This window comes from Haliotis asinina, chromosome 5, assembly GCF_037392515.1.
Source record: "Haliotis asinina isolate JCU_RB_2024 chromosome 5, JCU_Hal_asi_v2, whole genome shotgun sequence".
Classification (NCBI taxonomy): Eukaryota; Metazoa; Mollusca; class Gastropoda; order Lepetellida; family Haliotidae; genus Haliotis; species Haliotis asinina.
In genome coordinates this window covers 28,891,885-28,907,015 of record NC_090284.1, presented here as the reverse complement: position 1 = coordinate 28,907,015, position 15,131 = coordinate 28,891,885, and the positions used below count along the sequence as shown (strand labels likewise).

The following is a 15,131-nucleotide window of genomic DNA, read 5'->3' as shown; positions in this document are numbered from 1 at the left end:
TGTCCCAGTCCACACAGTTGTGAACTGGGTACCTTGTTAGGATGAGAGAGCCACAATAAACTTGGTGCGCCTAGAGGCAGCAAGAGTTGCATACTCCTCAGGGAGTTGAGATTGTTACACTGATGTTACACTGAGACTGACATCCAATGATCCAGGGAAACAAAATACCAGCGTCTTGAGCAAGCAATAGTTGCATGGATATGTGTGCTATATAAATATCTAATAACAATAACAAGAAACAGGAAAAGGGACCACTTGAAGATCTGTCTCATATATCTGCCAAGATCCGTTGATAAATATCAAATGGTTTTCGAGTAGTGCTCCGGACAAGCCCATCCATCCATTTTGAGACTAAGTCCGAATTGTTTCCATGGAAAAATAAAAATACCAAAACTTTGTAAATAACAAAAGGCAGCACTTTAAGTTCTGCCCCATTTATCTGCCAAGTTTTGCTGAAAAGATATTACGAAGATTTAGAGTTCTGCCCCAGAAACGAAGCTCATCCAAAATCATCACAAAAACCTGTAAATAGCAAAAGGCACCACTTCAGACTCCGACTGATATATCTACCAAGTTTGGCAGAAAAATATTCAACGGTTTTTGACTTCTGCTCCGGAAACGAAGCCCACCCCACCAGAAGACCAGAAAGTGTTCCATGGGAAAACAAAAAAATATAAATGCCAAAAATCTGTAAATAGCAAAAGGCACAACCATAGGTTGAGATTACTATATCTATTAAGTTTGGTCTAAAAATATTGAACGGTTTCTGAGTCATGCTCCGGAAACAAAATGATTACGGAGGGACGGGGGACGGGGACGGACGAGGAATCCCTATACGCATTACATGCCAGGGGGATAAAAAGGCACCACTTTGTGGGCTGCCTCAAATATCTGCCAAGTTTTGCTGTAAGATATTAAATAGTTTTCTAGTTGTGCTCTGGAAACGAAGCCCATCCCTCCATTTTGAGACTAAGCCAGAATTGTTTCAATGGAAACCAGGAAAAATAAAAATGCCAAAACATTGGAAATTGAAAAAGGCACCACTCTGTGGTGTGTCTCAAATATCTGCCACATTTTGCTATAAGATCTTGAATAGTTTTCGAGTTCTGCTCAGGAAACGAAGCCCATCTCTCCATTTTGAGACTAAGTCAGAATCGTTTCCAAGGAAACTGGGAAAGTGATAAAGAATGAAAGTCTGTCTGCATCACTCTAGCGTCTCCACTACATATCTATCAAGTTCTGCAGAAAGATGCAGAAAGATTTTGAGTTGTGCTCTGGAAACGAAGTCCACCCCTCCATTTGAGACTAAGTTCGAAACATTTCCATGGAAACCCAGAAAATTATAAATCACGAAAACCTGTAAAGAGCAAAAGGCACCACTTTGGGGTCTGCCACATACACCAAGTTTTGCTGACAGATATTAGGAACTTTTTGAGATGTGCTCCGGAAACGAAGTCCATCACTCCATTTTGAAACATTTCCATGGAAACCAAGAAAATAATATATCACAAATACCGGTAAATATCAAAAGGCACCACCACTTTAGGTTCTGACTCATGTATGTAACCAGTTTTGCAGAAAAATATTGAATGGTTTTTGAGTTCTGCTCCAGAAATGAAGCCCACCCCACCAGAAGACTAACACCAAAATGTTCCATGGAAAAACAAAAAACCATAAAAATGCCCCAAATCTATAAATAGCAATCAAGTTTGGTTTAAAAATGTTGAGCGGTTTCTGAGATGCTCCGGAAAGAAAACGGTTACGGACTTGCAGGTTTAATCAATTAAAAGCACTCACTTTTGGTTAGTTTGAGTAATACAGTCGTTCCTCATAATAACACGGGTCTTGGGGTCCATGGACAACTCCCCGCGTTATTAGACACACGCTTTATTGCTCACATGAATATAGGTCGAGTGAAAGACCCAGCAACAAGAGCGTATATATACATTGCATTTGGTACATGCGTGCGTGTGTATATACAAAACGTACAGTATGTGCATATGTGAATGGTTACGAAACAAGCGTGCAACGGAGAAAATAATACTTAGAAAAGTGTTTCTGTGTTTCCTTTCGGCAAGACCAATCTTTAATATGCATATCTGCTAATGTGGTATGATATGGTCAGTAGTTTTACCTGGCACTGTCAAACTGGCGCTGTCATTTTTTTCCAAATAAAGGGAAATTTCAGATTGCGCAGTAGACTTTCTTCCATAATGTAACATTATACATGATTGTTACAAATCGTTCAGATATTAAAATGTATGGGAGTTAGAAGTGAGCAATGACTTCCTTCTTTTCAGATGCCGATGTCAACTCATCTTCTCGAACACATGGAGAGGCAGTGGCATGCGAGCAGTTTAGCGAATCAAATATATTGTATCATTATTTTTACATAAAGAAAGCCAGTGATTGGATAATCGCTTTAAAATCCAGAGAATGTCCACGGTGTGACAAGATTGAAGAGAAAACACGAAATGAACTACGTTTATTTGTTGGCACGATAAACATATGAATATTGACCTGGATCGGGATGTCCTCAGATCTTTGTTTCTCGTTATCTGTATTGAGAATGTGTTGTCTTTTTCATACAAACGTACCTGATGAGATTCTATTTTTTTTGGTTATTGTCTGGATGACACTCCGGTTGACACTGAGTACACATCCGCCATGTTGTTACTCCAATGACAACACGCGGCATGTTTGATGTTCAAATTAGTTTTGACAGTTCAAAGGGCTGATCTCTTTAATTTACTCAAACAACAGATAATCCAGCAACAGCTGCATGAGGTAGATGTTTATTTAACATAAAGGATTAATTTAAGACCTCAATTGGATATGGAGAACATGCGGAGATATATTACTATGTCATTGCTTTGTTCTCATTACGCAATGTGTATGAGACATAAACTTTTGGGAGGCACGGATTACCCTGTGGTTTAACCGAATCCGCTGTATCACGAAACGCGTTATTGCAAGGGACGACTGTATCTATCAAGCTTACTTGATGTATAAAATACTGATTGTCAAAATGAGATCAACTGCACCTGACACTTGTCAGTCACAAAGGCAAACCCCGCCCCTAAATGTAAGTGACCCAGATGATTACCTGTTATGTCCGCTTGTTCCGACTGTGGGGACAGTTCTGGTGTGGAGGGAGATTCCACCGAAATGGTCACATTGGTGGTCTGGGACACTACTGTAGTGCTGGCATTCACATTTTCATTATTCTCTGAGCTGAAATAGGAAAAAGGAGATGCAAATATCATTATGAAGATATAAGAAGTGAACACTGTGGGAGCAATGCATTCATGCAATACTGGTTCTAACTCTGATTCAAAACTAGTGCTGAAATGAACAAGTGTCATCAGAAGATGACATATCCCCCATCCCCTAGATATTTGCAAGGACAAATCATCTGACAGTTACCTGATGTTGTTTTGATTTTCACGCGAAATCCTGTCTACCATGGACACAAAGGTACGGCAATTCACTCCTTATACATTACCACTAAAATAGGTTACTAATTGTGCCGTATACTAAGAACTAGGGTTCAGAAACTCTACAAATCGCATAGGTTTCACTGGTTGGCTCTCCAAGTTAGAAATATAAACTCCGCACACAGTTAGCAAACACTTCCTGTGTTTCACGAGCGGGATCGTCTCATATTTCTTTTATGTATTTAGTATATTACTTCCATATTTTTATGTATTTAACTTAAATCATCACTGCAATCACGTTGTTCCTTCAGGAAACTATGTGGTTACATGCCTATACTGAAATACACTGAAAACAGACAAACATATAACCAGTAACGAAAATACATTTTGTTTGCTGAAGATGGTCCCTACAGCACACGTGACCTAGCGACTTGTTTTGGAGTTATACACTTGACAGAGCCTCATAGAAAAAAAAACAACGCAAGACAAACACGTATTTATTAGATGTGTGCTTCATTCTAGGTCGTTTTGGAGTAATACGTTCCACAAAGTTTTGCATAAAAACAACAACGCATGACAAAACACTTTTATATTGGCGCCGGTGATGTGCTTCATCCGTGGTCGCTTTATACACAGGGTATATGATTTATCCTCGATTTTGAAGGGGTGTAGTGGGGGTCGCATTATACGCGGGTATACACGGTAAGTTTGTATTGTTTCCATGGAAATCATGGAAAATATAAATGCAATGTATCTGCAAACAACAAAAGTAACCCCTTCAAGATCTGTCTCATATCTCCCAAGATCTGTTGAAACATATATGTTACATGCCCGCAGGATAAAACAAAACAAACGGTGATGAAAAAAAAGCCTGCGAAATCAGGGTTCAAATGATTCACTAAGTTTCCCCAGCGCTGGGGGAAAAAGTGGTTTCAAAGCCTATGCTGCACTGCGCTCATAACGTATGTGTAGCGAGTAGGTTTGTGTTCCATGAAACGGTATGCCTGCCCCTTAGCATGAGGTTGTGAGCAGTAGTCTAATCTTGGTTGTGTAAACAAACAAGGAAATAATAATCTCGTTACATAATTGTGATAAGCAGACTCTGTCACAGGGAAAACTGAACGTTATTGACACCTATACATCTGTCTGCCAATGACAATTTGCAATCTGAAATTAACGAACAAAGAGCCAGATAAGCACATCGGCAAATGAACCAGTACACATCCACTGGCCCTGACTGGGTTCAATATTGCTGTTGCTTCGTTTTGACTGAAGTAAACCAAAGAACAAAATATTGCACTTTGATCTGCAATTACAAACTTTTAATTTTGTTTATTTGGGTTTTTTTCACTCTCACCAATGAATTTTATACACTATGAACAAGTGATAGCTGTGCTTTAATCATGTTTGATTTTTTGGTTGCATGTGACCTTTATATATATATATAGATATCCACTAGTAGATTATCCCACAAACATTGATCATATTCAACTGTTTGTGACCAAGGCAACATAACTGTCAGCAGTTATCCATTTCAAAATTTGTATTTACTGTCAGTATGTTTACTGGTATTCCAACTAACCACACTAGAACAATTGTGCTGCTTGTAGGATATGCTCTGACGTTAAACTAACTCAGCACACACATTTACAAATGAGCTCAAACTGACCATCCCTTTATTTCACTTACACTATCTCTCTAACACTATCAACAGTGATATCGCCTGGTGAGTCGGGCCTAGCACTGTCACAGAGACCTTGTGTGATGTCATTTGTGTCATACTCCTGGCTGTCTTCTGTCCCATCTTCCCTGCAAAATACCAATATCATAACTTATTTGTAACTAACACCACCAAACAAGTAGTATATCTTGTGCTGAACGTCATATATGTGTTCAAGCTATTGATGACATCTTTGAGAGAAATATCATAGCTTCAGTTATAAATGCTATGGAAACAAAAATAAAACTAAATGCTTCATAATAGAAGAAAGCAACTTATATTGACATCAACATGATCAAGATACAGGCCTAAATTCACTACACTTTACTACTATGCTTACATTACTTCCAGTTTCAGGAAATACTTGCTAACTACACTCGCCAAGCCAACTTTCACTTTTGAGTACAATATTTACTAGAACAGACCTGTATTATCACTACACCACACTGCGCTTTTTATACAAAAAATATTGCTATCTTTTTTCTGAAGGTATACAGGGTAAAAACTATACAAAGTTTTGCAATTATCTCTATGGTATCAGTTAAAGTTTCATTTACTTCTAATGTTTCCCTTCGTGACTGACAAAACAGCATACATTACATCAAAAAATTGTACGAAATACACTCTGGGTAAAGGTTACTGTGATTGACATGATGTAAGATATGTGAATTAACAACCAACATTTTTATGTGACTTTTCTGGTGACCTTAATATTGCAAAACAATCATTTCACAATAGAATTGCAAATGGCACATTTTCAAACTTTTCTGGAGGACACATGCTACTGAGGCCACACTGAAAGAATTATCAAAACGATGGCATTTGACGCATGCTGGACACTTCAGCCTCATACAACCAATTTAAATCAACGTAATGCTAAGTTATCCCATTCAAAACCATCACTCCACTGCTGCCACTAAACCACTGCAGTTGTAGACTGAGACTCAAAATTTGTCATCTAGCAAAACATCTTGCACGCATCCCATGTGAAGCTGGTTGGAATCTTTGGAGCAGATGGGTGGTTTAAACTAAAATATTGTTGCATGACAAGTTTACAGGGGGCCAGCCACTTCAGGAATGGTCTGCAAGGATGGGGTTTCATTGACAACATCTAAAAGTGGCATATGGTGTTCCTGTGCACAATTAACAGCTGTGCAATGTTGAGCGGTGAAGTTCCGGTTTCAAGTATTCCAATGGCACTCCGTATTTCTTTTTCAGTTAGCAATGGCACAGCAAAAATGTAAGTAGATTCTTACCAAATCTGTGTTTTTCAGACCCCTCGACATTTAAACAATGATTTGGGTAACAAAGATTTCAGGTTCAGAGCCATGTAACTTCAAAGGCACATTTTATGCATGTTTTGCACAGACTTCATGAAAGCACACCCAAAAAAAAATCAATGCAAACAAAAAGTACCGATGGGAGCCTGTTTAGGTTATGAATTACGTGTATGATACAGAATATCAAAACTCACATTAAAAATCTTCTTGTTTACATAACAAATGAGTTGATTGCACAAACTTTTGAAAGAATCTTCAATTATCCAACCTATTTTTTTTTGTTTAGATTAATATTGGAACAATGTTATGTTTTTTTCTGAGCCTGCAGAAAAAAAAAGATTCTGCAAAAACAATGTCACCCTCTGTAAATAATATATTGCAATACATCATAAGTTGTTCACTGGTCACAAAGGGAACAAGAATCATCACAAGATGACATATCCCCCCCGGCCCCAACATATTTGAAAGGACAAATCATCTTACAGTTACTTGATGTTTTCTTAGATTAAGTTTCAATCGTTTCCATGAAGTCATGAAAAATATAAATAGCATATATCTGTAAACAGCAAAAGGCAAAATGTGGTTTCTGACAAAAAAAACGTTCTTGAATGACTGTGTTTTACCCTGCAAACACAGTAAGTACTCGTCCTAACTCGACTGATAGCATGTCTTGTCTTTCACAAGTTTCTACTACGATGTTGGTATGATTATAATTCCGAAAACCCTGTATGTTTAAGCATCTGAAACACAATGGATATGCATGATAAATACTGTTAGTTGCCATCCGCACTGAATTTCACTAGTTTACTTAATTCATAAGAGCGCAACAGATTTGTTGATGAGCTATTTTCAATCTCGTGAAGGAGTGTGATCGCAGTTCAACTTTTCTTATGGGAGCCATGGATTACCCCGCGGTTTAACCGAATCAGCGCTATCGCAAGTGCGCTATTGCGAGGGATGACATTATGTTGATGTATGTTTATTGTCTCTTGCAACAGCCCTCAAACTTCAAAGGCATGCCTGCATTCCACGTACTGACAACTTGCCATCTCTAACCAACTCATTTTCCAAGTTATTGAGCTGTAAGAACAGTTTACTGAAACTGATTGTAGCATGTGCATGTCTAAAATCAACGTTTGGTGCACAGAATATGCCACTTAATTGTACATATACATAGTTGAGTTATGGGCATAAACAATAACGCATCTAATCCAATAATGCATTGAGTATACATACTGCTTTGAAACTCCTGTATCAAAAGCTTCAGCCTGTGGCTCAGGTCTCATGCCATCTCTGAGTTCCAGCATACATATTGGCTCGATGACAAAGCGAGGACACAATGTTACTCTAGTAAACTCAGATGGTGAGTGGAGGTAGAGTCCCTGGCCCTCTTTTGTGAATACAAATGAAGAAATGCCACTGAAAAAAACCAAAAACACAGTATCAGCTACTAATATATCGCTGCAATGTTTACGTCTCCTGTGTGATGTAGCTACATAATTGATCAAAAGAACAGAGGTGGTCTCTAACTTTATATGTAAATTGTAAACGTCCTTATTTCTAAATGTTAAGGAGATCAGAAGCTGAAGAAGACAAGAATTCATTTAGATCTGCTGAATCAAACAGCAACAGCTTTTACCCCAGAAAAAGGTTCAAAGACATGGTATGTTTTCATCCCAAAAAGGGTTCAAAGACATGGCATGCTTTCACCCCAAAAAAGGTTCAAAGATATGGCTTAGCATGACCGAATTATTGCCTGGAATTAAAAGGTCCACACTTTTAGATAAGGCAGTAATCTACTATCAATATATGAATTACTAATAGTCACTGTACAGAAGAAGTCCAAATACTTCTTGATAAATTTTGATCAAGTAACAGTAAGTTATCACGGAGTCTGCTTCTAGCTGGGTTATAGTATCTTTTGTAATGTAATAAATGTAATAATGTGATGATCATAATATATAATACAATAACAGTTAAATGAATTACAACATAGTGTTAATAACAATGTCTGGGACCCCCCTTCATAGTCTTGCACCGCTAAAAATTAAAAGAATGAGTAGCAGGGATTCTCTAACACAGGACTCGAAGTAAATTCCTGTGTCATCATTGTTAATGTAATTTTCTGAATAAAATTGATATTTTATACTTATCCTGACTCATGCTAATTGCTTATCTCCTCTTCCCTGGCGAAGGTAGTGGAACACCTGAAAACCTTTGAAGTTCCCTTCTAGAAAGAAGCGGACGTAAAATACACTCACCCATGTGTAGCCTCTGTTTTCCTGCACCCTAGGCCACTTGATGGGCCATGCTTGTTACTCTCTCCTTGTATATCACCCAACATGCGAATATAGGAATCGCCTGTGAGGGGCGATTGGGAGGGCTTTTGTCATGAGTCAGGATAAGTATAAAATCAATCTTATTCAGAAAATTACATATTTTCGCTTATCCTGACTCATGCTAATTGCTTACAGAATCTGAAGGAAACGGTGGTGGGTCAGGCCATGCTGGATTCTGCTGGCTGTCAAAATTACATCCAATAATTCCCCCCAGTCCCCCCAAACGGGAACTTGTAACGGCGATAATATGGTCCTGCTCTTGTAATATTCATTGTAGATTCTAGGGGAATCACATCCAGTCGAACTTATCTTCAGCCAAAGGTTTTGCTGACTGGAAAGTGGTGACATCAAACGTGACTAGCATCCTGCTAATTTCTGATGCAACTAATTGGTGAGATATTGTAATCAAGACTAGTTGCGACTCTTCTTCATGTACAAGTATCTTCAATACAAGTACACGGCCATAATCACTCATGCTAGTCTGTTTAAGACATTTGCATGCACTTTCCACCATTATACTCCGCAGAGCGTCTGGCTTCCAAAAGTCCCATGATAAAACGAGTGAGTGAACTCAGCGCCTTCGTAGAACTGTTAGTTGCTGAGCAACAATAAGAAGCCCAAACTGATGAATGCCAGAGACGTCCTCCGTGGCTGTGTCTCGTAGGTAGTGGTTGGCAAACACCGTGTTTGACTTCCAAAAGCAGCCCTCCATAATAGCTGATAGTGAGCAATTCCCATGTAGCGCTAGAGTAGAGGCCAAGGCTTTGACTTCATGTGGGTAGGAGGCTCGCGGAGGTTCCAATCCTGCAGCTTTATTGGCTCTCAATGTAATATCTCTGATCCACACTGAGATAGTGTTGCAGGATACTTCCGTAAGTGTCTCAGTAGATATAGGGATAAACAGGCGCTGGAAACTTTGCCTTCTAGACTTGGTACGTGTGATGTATATCTTTAATGATCTGACTGGACATAATGATAAATCTTGAGTATCATGGGGTCCAGGGATTGAAGATAGTGCCAGTACATGGAATTGTCAATCCAGTTGACCGGGCAGTTGATTTTTCACAAGAAAATCCCATCGCAGACCCAGATGAGCTGTCTGATGATGTCTTGCATCAAAACTCATGCAGTTGAAGTCTAGAGCATGAATTTCTGACATTCGTGCAGCTGTAGCCAAGGCAAGTAAAAACAGCGTCTTCTGAGTTAGCAGTTTAAGTGAGATCCGATCAAGTGGTTCGTACGCATCACTTGTGAGATGTTGGAGTACGATGTTTAGATCCCATGCTGGAGTTCTAAATCTACGTTGTTGATCTTCCAACTTGAAGGAGCATAACAGAGCAAGTAGCTCGGGTACTATAGTCAGCTTGGTCCCTGTTTCCAAGGTCATGACTGAGCTGAGCTGAGAACTGCCAAGTATGTAGATAATGTAGAGCCTATCAGACCTCTGGAATATTGTAAGCGACATAAATATTCTGCTATCTGCGGATATGTTGTCTTCATCGCTGTGAAGCCTTTCTTCTTGGTGCATGTCTCAAACCGCTTCCACTTATCATAAAGGGTATATGTGAATTTCTGTAAGGCTAAGGTAACTGCTTTCGCTGCACTCGTCGAGTATGCTCTGTATTTTAAACAGATTTTGATACATTCCACACATTACGTCGGAATGCAGATGGGTTGCTGTGTGCCTGTTTCGTGTGGGGATGGACAAGAAAATTTTCCCAATCTGGTAGTTGTAGTGTTGATTATTTTAACTCCTCTATGAGTGCTGGAAACCAATGTCTCGTTGGCCAGTAAGGCACGACTAAAGTCAGTTGTAGCCTCCTGATCTGTTCTATTTTCTTGATGACTTGGTAGCTGCAATTGAGGGGGGGGAAACGCGAATGCAATTAGTCATGGGATGCTGACAGCCTAACGGATCTGATACAAAGGTTGTTGTCTGTTTGTTGCACATTGTTACAAAAAAGTCTATTTGCGGTGATCCGAATGTCTGGTTGATTAGTGGAAACGCCTCTCGATGCTGCATCTCTGTTGGTGACGGACAAAGAGGACGAGATAAGGCATCTGCCATGTTGTTGCAGACTCTTGGTATGTGACATACTTTTATTTGGAGAATCAGACTGTCGACCATGTCAAAGAGTTGAAACGCCAGGTGTAGTAGAGATGGCGATCTCATTGACCCTTGCTTGCTTATGTAGAAAGCCACTGTTGAGTTGTCTGTGTGGATCATCAGTAGCTTGTCTTTCAGTACTGTAAAAGTGATGTGATGGATAACATGCGTCACCACTTTCATCTCCAACTGGTTGTTGGGAAGAGCGATCTTCCTTCTTTCAGATTCCTGCTGCAACCTCGTTGTTTAGATGGGCACTTCATCCTTCGAGAGACATGTCTACAAAGAGAAGGTTGTTAAATGCCGACTGTAACTAATAAGTTCCTGCGCAAGACCTCGACTGGGGAGTCCACCAAAGCAAGTATTATCTCATATGTCCAGTGTCATAAACTGGTCAAGACTTGAAACTGTGACTCAAGAATCACTGTCATAGACGAAGCTGTAGGCGTCTTCGTCTGGTCATGTCCTCAGCTGACGTGAGCAGACCGAGTAGACATTGTCACTGACATAGTGGTAACAGGGAGAGTAGAACTTGTTCTGAAATCTGCTTGACCTTTGACCCACTGAATCTCTGGGACAGCGATATATTTCAACACAGTGATGAATACAATCCCAAGGAATTTAGATTCACAAATCATCCGAGCTGAGTTAGTAGCCTGATAATGAACTCCAGTAGAGTGAGTTGACTTCTCTCCCGATGAGCTTGTATGCCGTGAAGATACGTCATTCTTCGTCTTCAGATCCTCAACCCTGCTCATTATGAACGAGTTGACATGCAAAGGGAGTCTATTTATAGCTGGCTGCCTGTCCGATCAGAGACTGTCATTCATTGCTGCAGATCTCCTGATAGGCAATGCTGGATCTGCTGTTAGAAGACCTCTTTGCCGTCTGAAGAATCAAATGATGCTGTAGACTAATCTAGTGTGTAATCGACATCCTTCCATCGTTGCAAGTGTTAAAGTTTAACGTAGATGACTTCCTGACACTGAGACAATAACATCACATTCTGCGCAGGGCGTTGTCTCTCTGGGACCAATCAGATTGAAGAAGTAATGTCACCAGCAGGTCTTTGTCTCTCTGGGACCAATCAGGTTGTAGACATGACGTCACCAGTGTAGCAGCCAACTGATCATTGTGAATTCTTGCTCAAACAGTGATATCCTTTCTAGCCCTCAAGTTTGTCTGTAACCCTGCTGTTTGGCGAGCACATGTCTAGATGAGTGAAGCGTGCGAAAAAACTTCCGCTCGAAGTTGATGTAGACAGACTGTCTTCAAGGTAGATGTGTCGGAATTCTTTCCCCGAAAATAATACCGTCATCTCTTGTGATTGAAGGTGTAGTTTGCAGTGGTATCTTGTAGTCGTCTTAAAGAATCTTCGTGACGTATTCATCGTTGAGAATTACCCACTTGAGACGGTTGTATGTGAATGGCTGAAGGTAGGAGACTCCAGTTGTTCAGACCCTTATCTTCAATGTTTACCTCCTCTCTCTGGACTCTGAAGAACTTGGACTTGTTAGTGTAACGCTGACTTGTCTGCTTGAGCACCGTTGTCAAGGTGTCGATGGACTTGATCGTCACGACTTCCCTGGAGTCTTCATCCTCCGGCGTGAGTGCCGCTCTAGGTGAGTGCTCATGCCAAGCTGTACTTAACGATGATGATGAGTGCAGTCGTCTTTCCTCTTCTAAATGCTGCTTGTAGCGACAGTTAAGCTGTAAAGTTGTCTACTGTTGATGAAGTCTGCATTGTCTGACGATTTTACGTTGTCAGATGATTTTCCTCCGGGTTGAGAGGTGTAGAAGATGCCGTTGGGGAAGATCTAGATGATAGCATCCGATGACTGTGTTGTTTGATATCTACCTGTAGAATCAATGGTGGTTCACTGAAGATAAGTCGTTCATGTAGAGGGACGATTTCTTCTCCAAACGATTTCTGCGATGATTTCGAAGAAGATGATTTCGTCTTCGATGACCTAGACTTCTTCGTTTGAGACGGCCCTGCTTCTGAGGAAGATCTCTTTGGAGATACAGGGGACGACATGCCGGACTCCAGACATAGCCCCGGAAAAACGCCACACACTTCACTGGAATGAATCTCAGTAGACGTAGTTAACAAATTATCCGAATTTAAATCACTTGTTTTAGACATGACTAATGCAAGCCGCCGTTGCTTGTCCCTAGCACGTCTGTAAACAGACCGTGTATAGAGAGTAAATTCTGAATCAGTCAATTCTATGCAAATTTACAACGATTATTAGAAGAACATATGGGTTTGCACAACGGGCAAATTAAATGAGGATCAACTGCCAACAGCTGCAATCTACATAGTAGACACGATTTCATCAATTGGGACTAAGTCTCAAGTGAAGAAATACATGCTTAATATGACATAATTATAACAACGTTGATAACATAATGCATATACAAATCCAAATACCATATAGAAAGAAAAGAACTTTACATATAACATATAAACGAAGAACTTAACGCCATATCAGGATCCTCAGGTGCCTCCAGTCACCCACGTCGGGCGGTAAGGAGAGAGTGACAAGCATGGCCAGTCACGTTGGCTAGGGCGCGGGAAAAGGGCTACACATGGGTGAGTGTATTTTACTTCCGCTTCTTTCTAGAAGGAAACTTCAAGGGATTTCAGGTGTTCCACTACCTTTGCCAGGGCAGAGGAGATAAGCAATCAGCATGAGTCAGTATAAGGAAAAATTTGCTGTCATTACACACCAATGAAATGTCAGAGATCCCATTAGTCACCTCTCACAAGCATAGTCACCTTTTGTGGCAATGGGTTGCTGAAGACCCATTCTACCCCCAATTTTTACGGGCAATTGTTATAAGAGAGTAAAATGCTTGATTTTTTTATAGCACACTCAATAACGTAATTATTATCTGAGAGTCAGGAAACATCTACCACTACTTAAGAAACATTTCACATGTTCTTGAAGTATTTTTACATGGCATTGCATATTGGAGTAACACATTCAATTAATTCCTGCAGTGCAGCAATGCTGTACCTTGGCAAAGTATTCACACACATTCTCCCACTGACTTTGGGGCTTTGTAACATCTTTGCAAAAGGACCGTGTCCTAGAAGAAGGAAGATGAATTGTGTATTGCAATTCACACAGGTTTTAGGATTCTTCAACAATTACTTCTTATTTTTCTTGAATAAAGAGTGACATGTCTTAAACAACATAATCTACTTAAAATCAGTGTTTAGACTGGTTTTGGTGTACAAAATCATTTGATATGATTACAGTAAATTGTACAGTGTCTAACTCTCTTTCTTAAAGCACAGGGCGATGCAGGCATTGTTGCATGGGATTATTAAAGCTTATACTGCTTTGGATGATTGAACCTTGTTTAGGGAATGATAATTTAACCATTATTGATTAGTCTTCTTTGGTTTTTTACTTTAATTACACAATGCCATTTAGAAAGTGGTCAAATGTAACATGTCATATTTGGGATTACACTTTCTTAGTCAAGTACAGATTCTAACACTTTTTTTGGTTGAGTCCCAAGGAGTTGAGTCCCAAATCATCAGCACACAAAGTCAGCCACCTAACCTGCTCAGCCATCGCAACTTCCACAAAAATGAAAGTTGGACAACTGGTAGTCTAAACTGCATACTTATATATGCATACTTATATAATAAAGCACAGGATAAAGCTCTATGACCCTCTTCAAAGACAATCAATAGTAAGTACATAAAGAGTGATACAACAACACTTAAGACACTGGCTACAACATACTTGATATCTTCTTTCCTGATGGCAGGAGCAACCATCTGTTGCCTCAGTGTTGTGATGCCATAAACACTGACCTCACCAAGGTTGCTGAGACAAGCAATGTCAAACTCACTGTAATTGTCAGCTGCAAATAGATATAATCAGATTCAAAACACTCCAAACACAAGGAACTCTTAAATAAATTATATTATTATCAAAAAGTGTGTGCTCTCAACTCATTCCACAGTATCCCCCCACACAGCAGATGTAAAATTTACAAGTCTGCCCTTAAAAGGATCTTCAGACAGTCAAAAACTGGAAACCATGCAGAGGGGCTTCTACTCGGGTTTACCTTGTGACCTATAAAACTAGGGGTCTACAGGACTCTCATTTACAAACTCAAACGTCCTTACAGGGACCTATAAAGTAATGGAATCTTGTGGCATACTTTACCATATGATTTAATGATTATTAGTAGGCACAATTTATATATATTTTTAAAACTTCA

The 15,131-nt window shown here is 39.8% G+C and overlaps 1 protein-coding gene across 4 annotated transcripts in view; it reads right to left on the bottom strand.

The window, feature by feature from the left end:
* Positions 1–15,131, bottom strand: part of LOC137283497 (lethal(2) giant larvae protein homolog 1-like) — a 120,828-nt gene that overhangs the window by 16,297 nt on the left and 89,400 nt on the right. For all 4 annotated transcript variants that reach the window (XM_067815028.1, XM_067815026.1, XM_067815027.1 and 1 more), the window contains exons 21-24: positions 14,648–14,768; positions 7,674–7,856; positions 5,127–5,246; positions 3,107–3,234 (exon numbers count right to left, since the gene is read on the bottom strand). In XM_067815028.1, the coding sequence (XP_067671129.1) occupies positions 3,107–3,234; positions 5,127–5,246; positions 7,674–7,856; positions 14,648–14,768 (552 nt within the window). The remainder of the gene's footprint in view (positions 1–3,106; positions 3,235–5,126; positions 5,247–7,673; positions 7,857–14,647; positions 14,769–15,131) is intronic.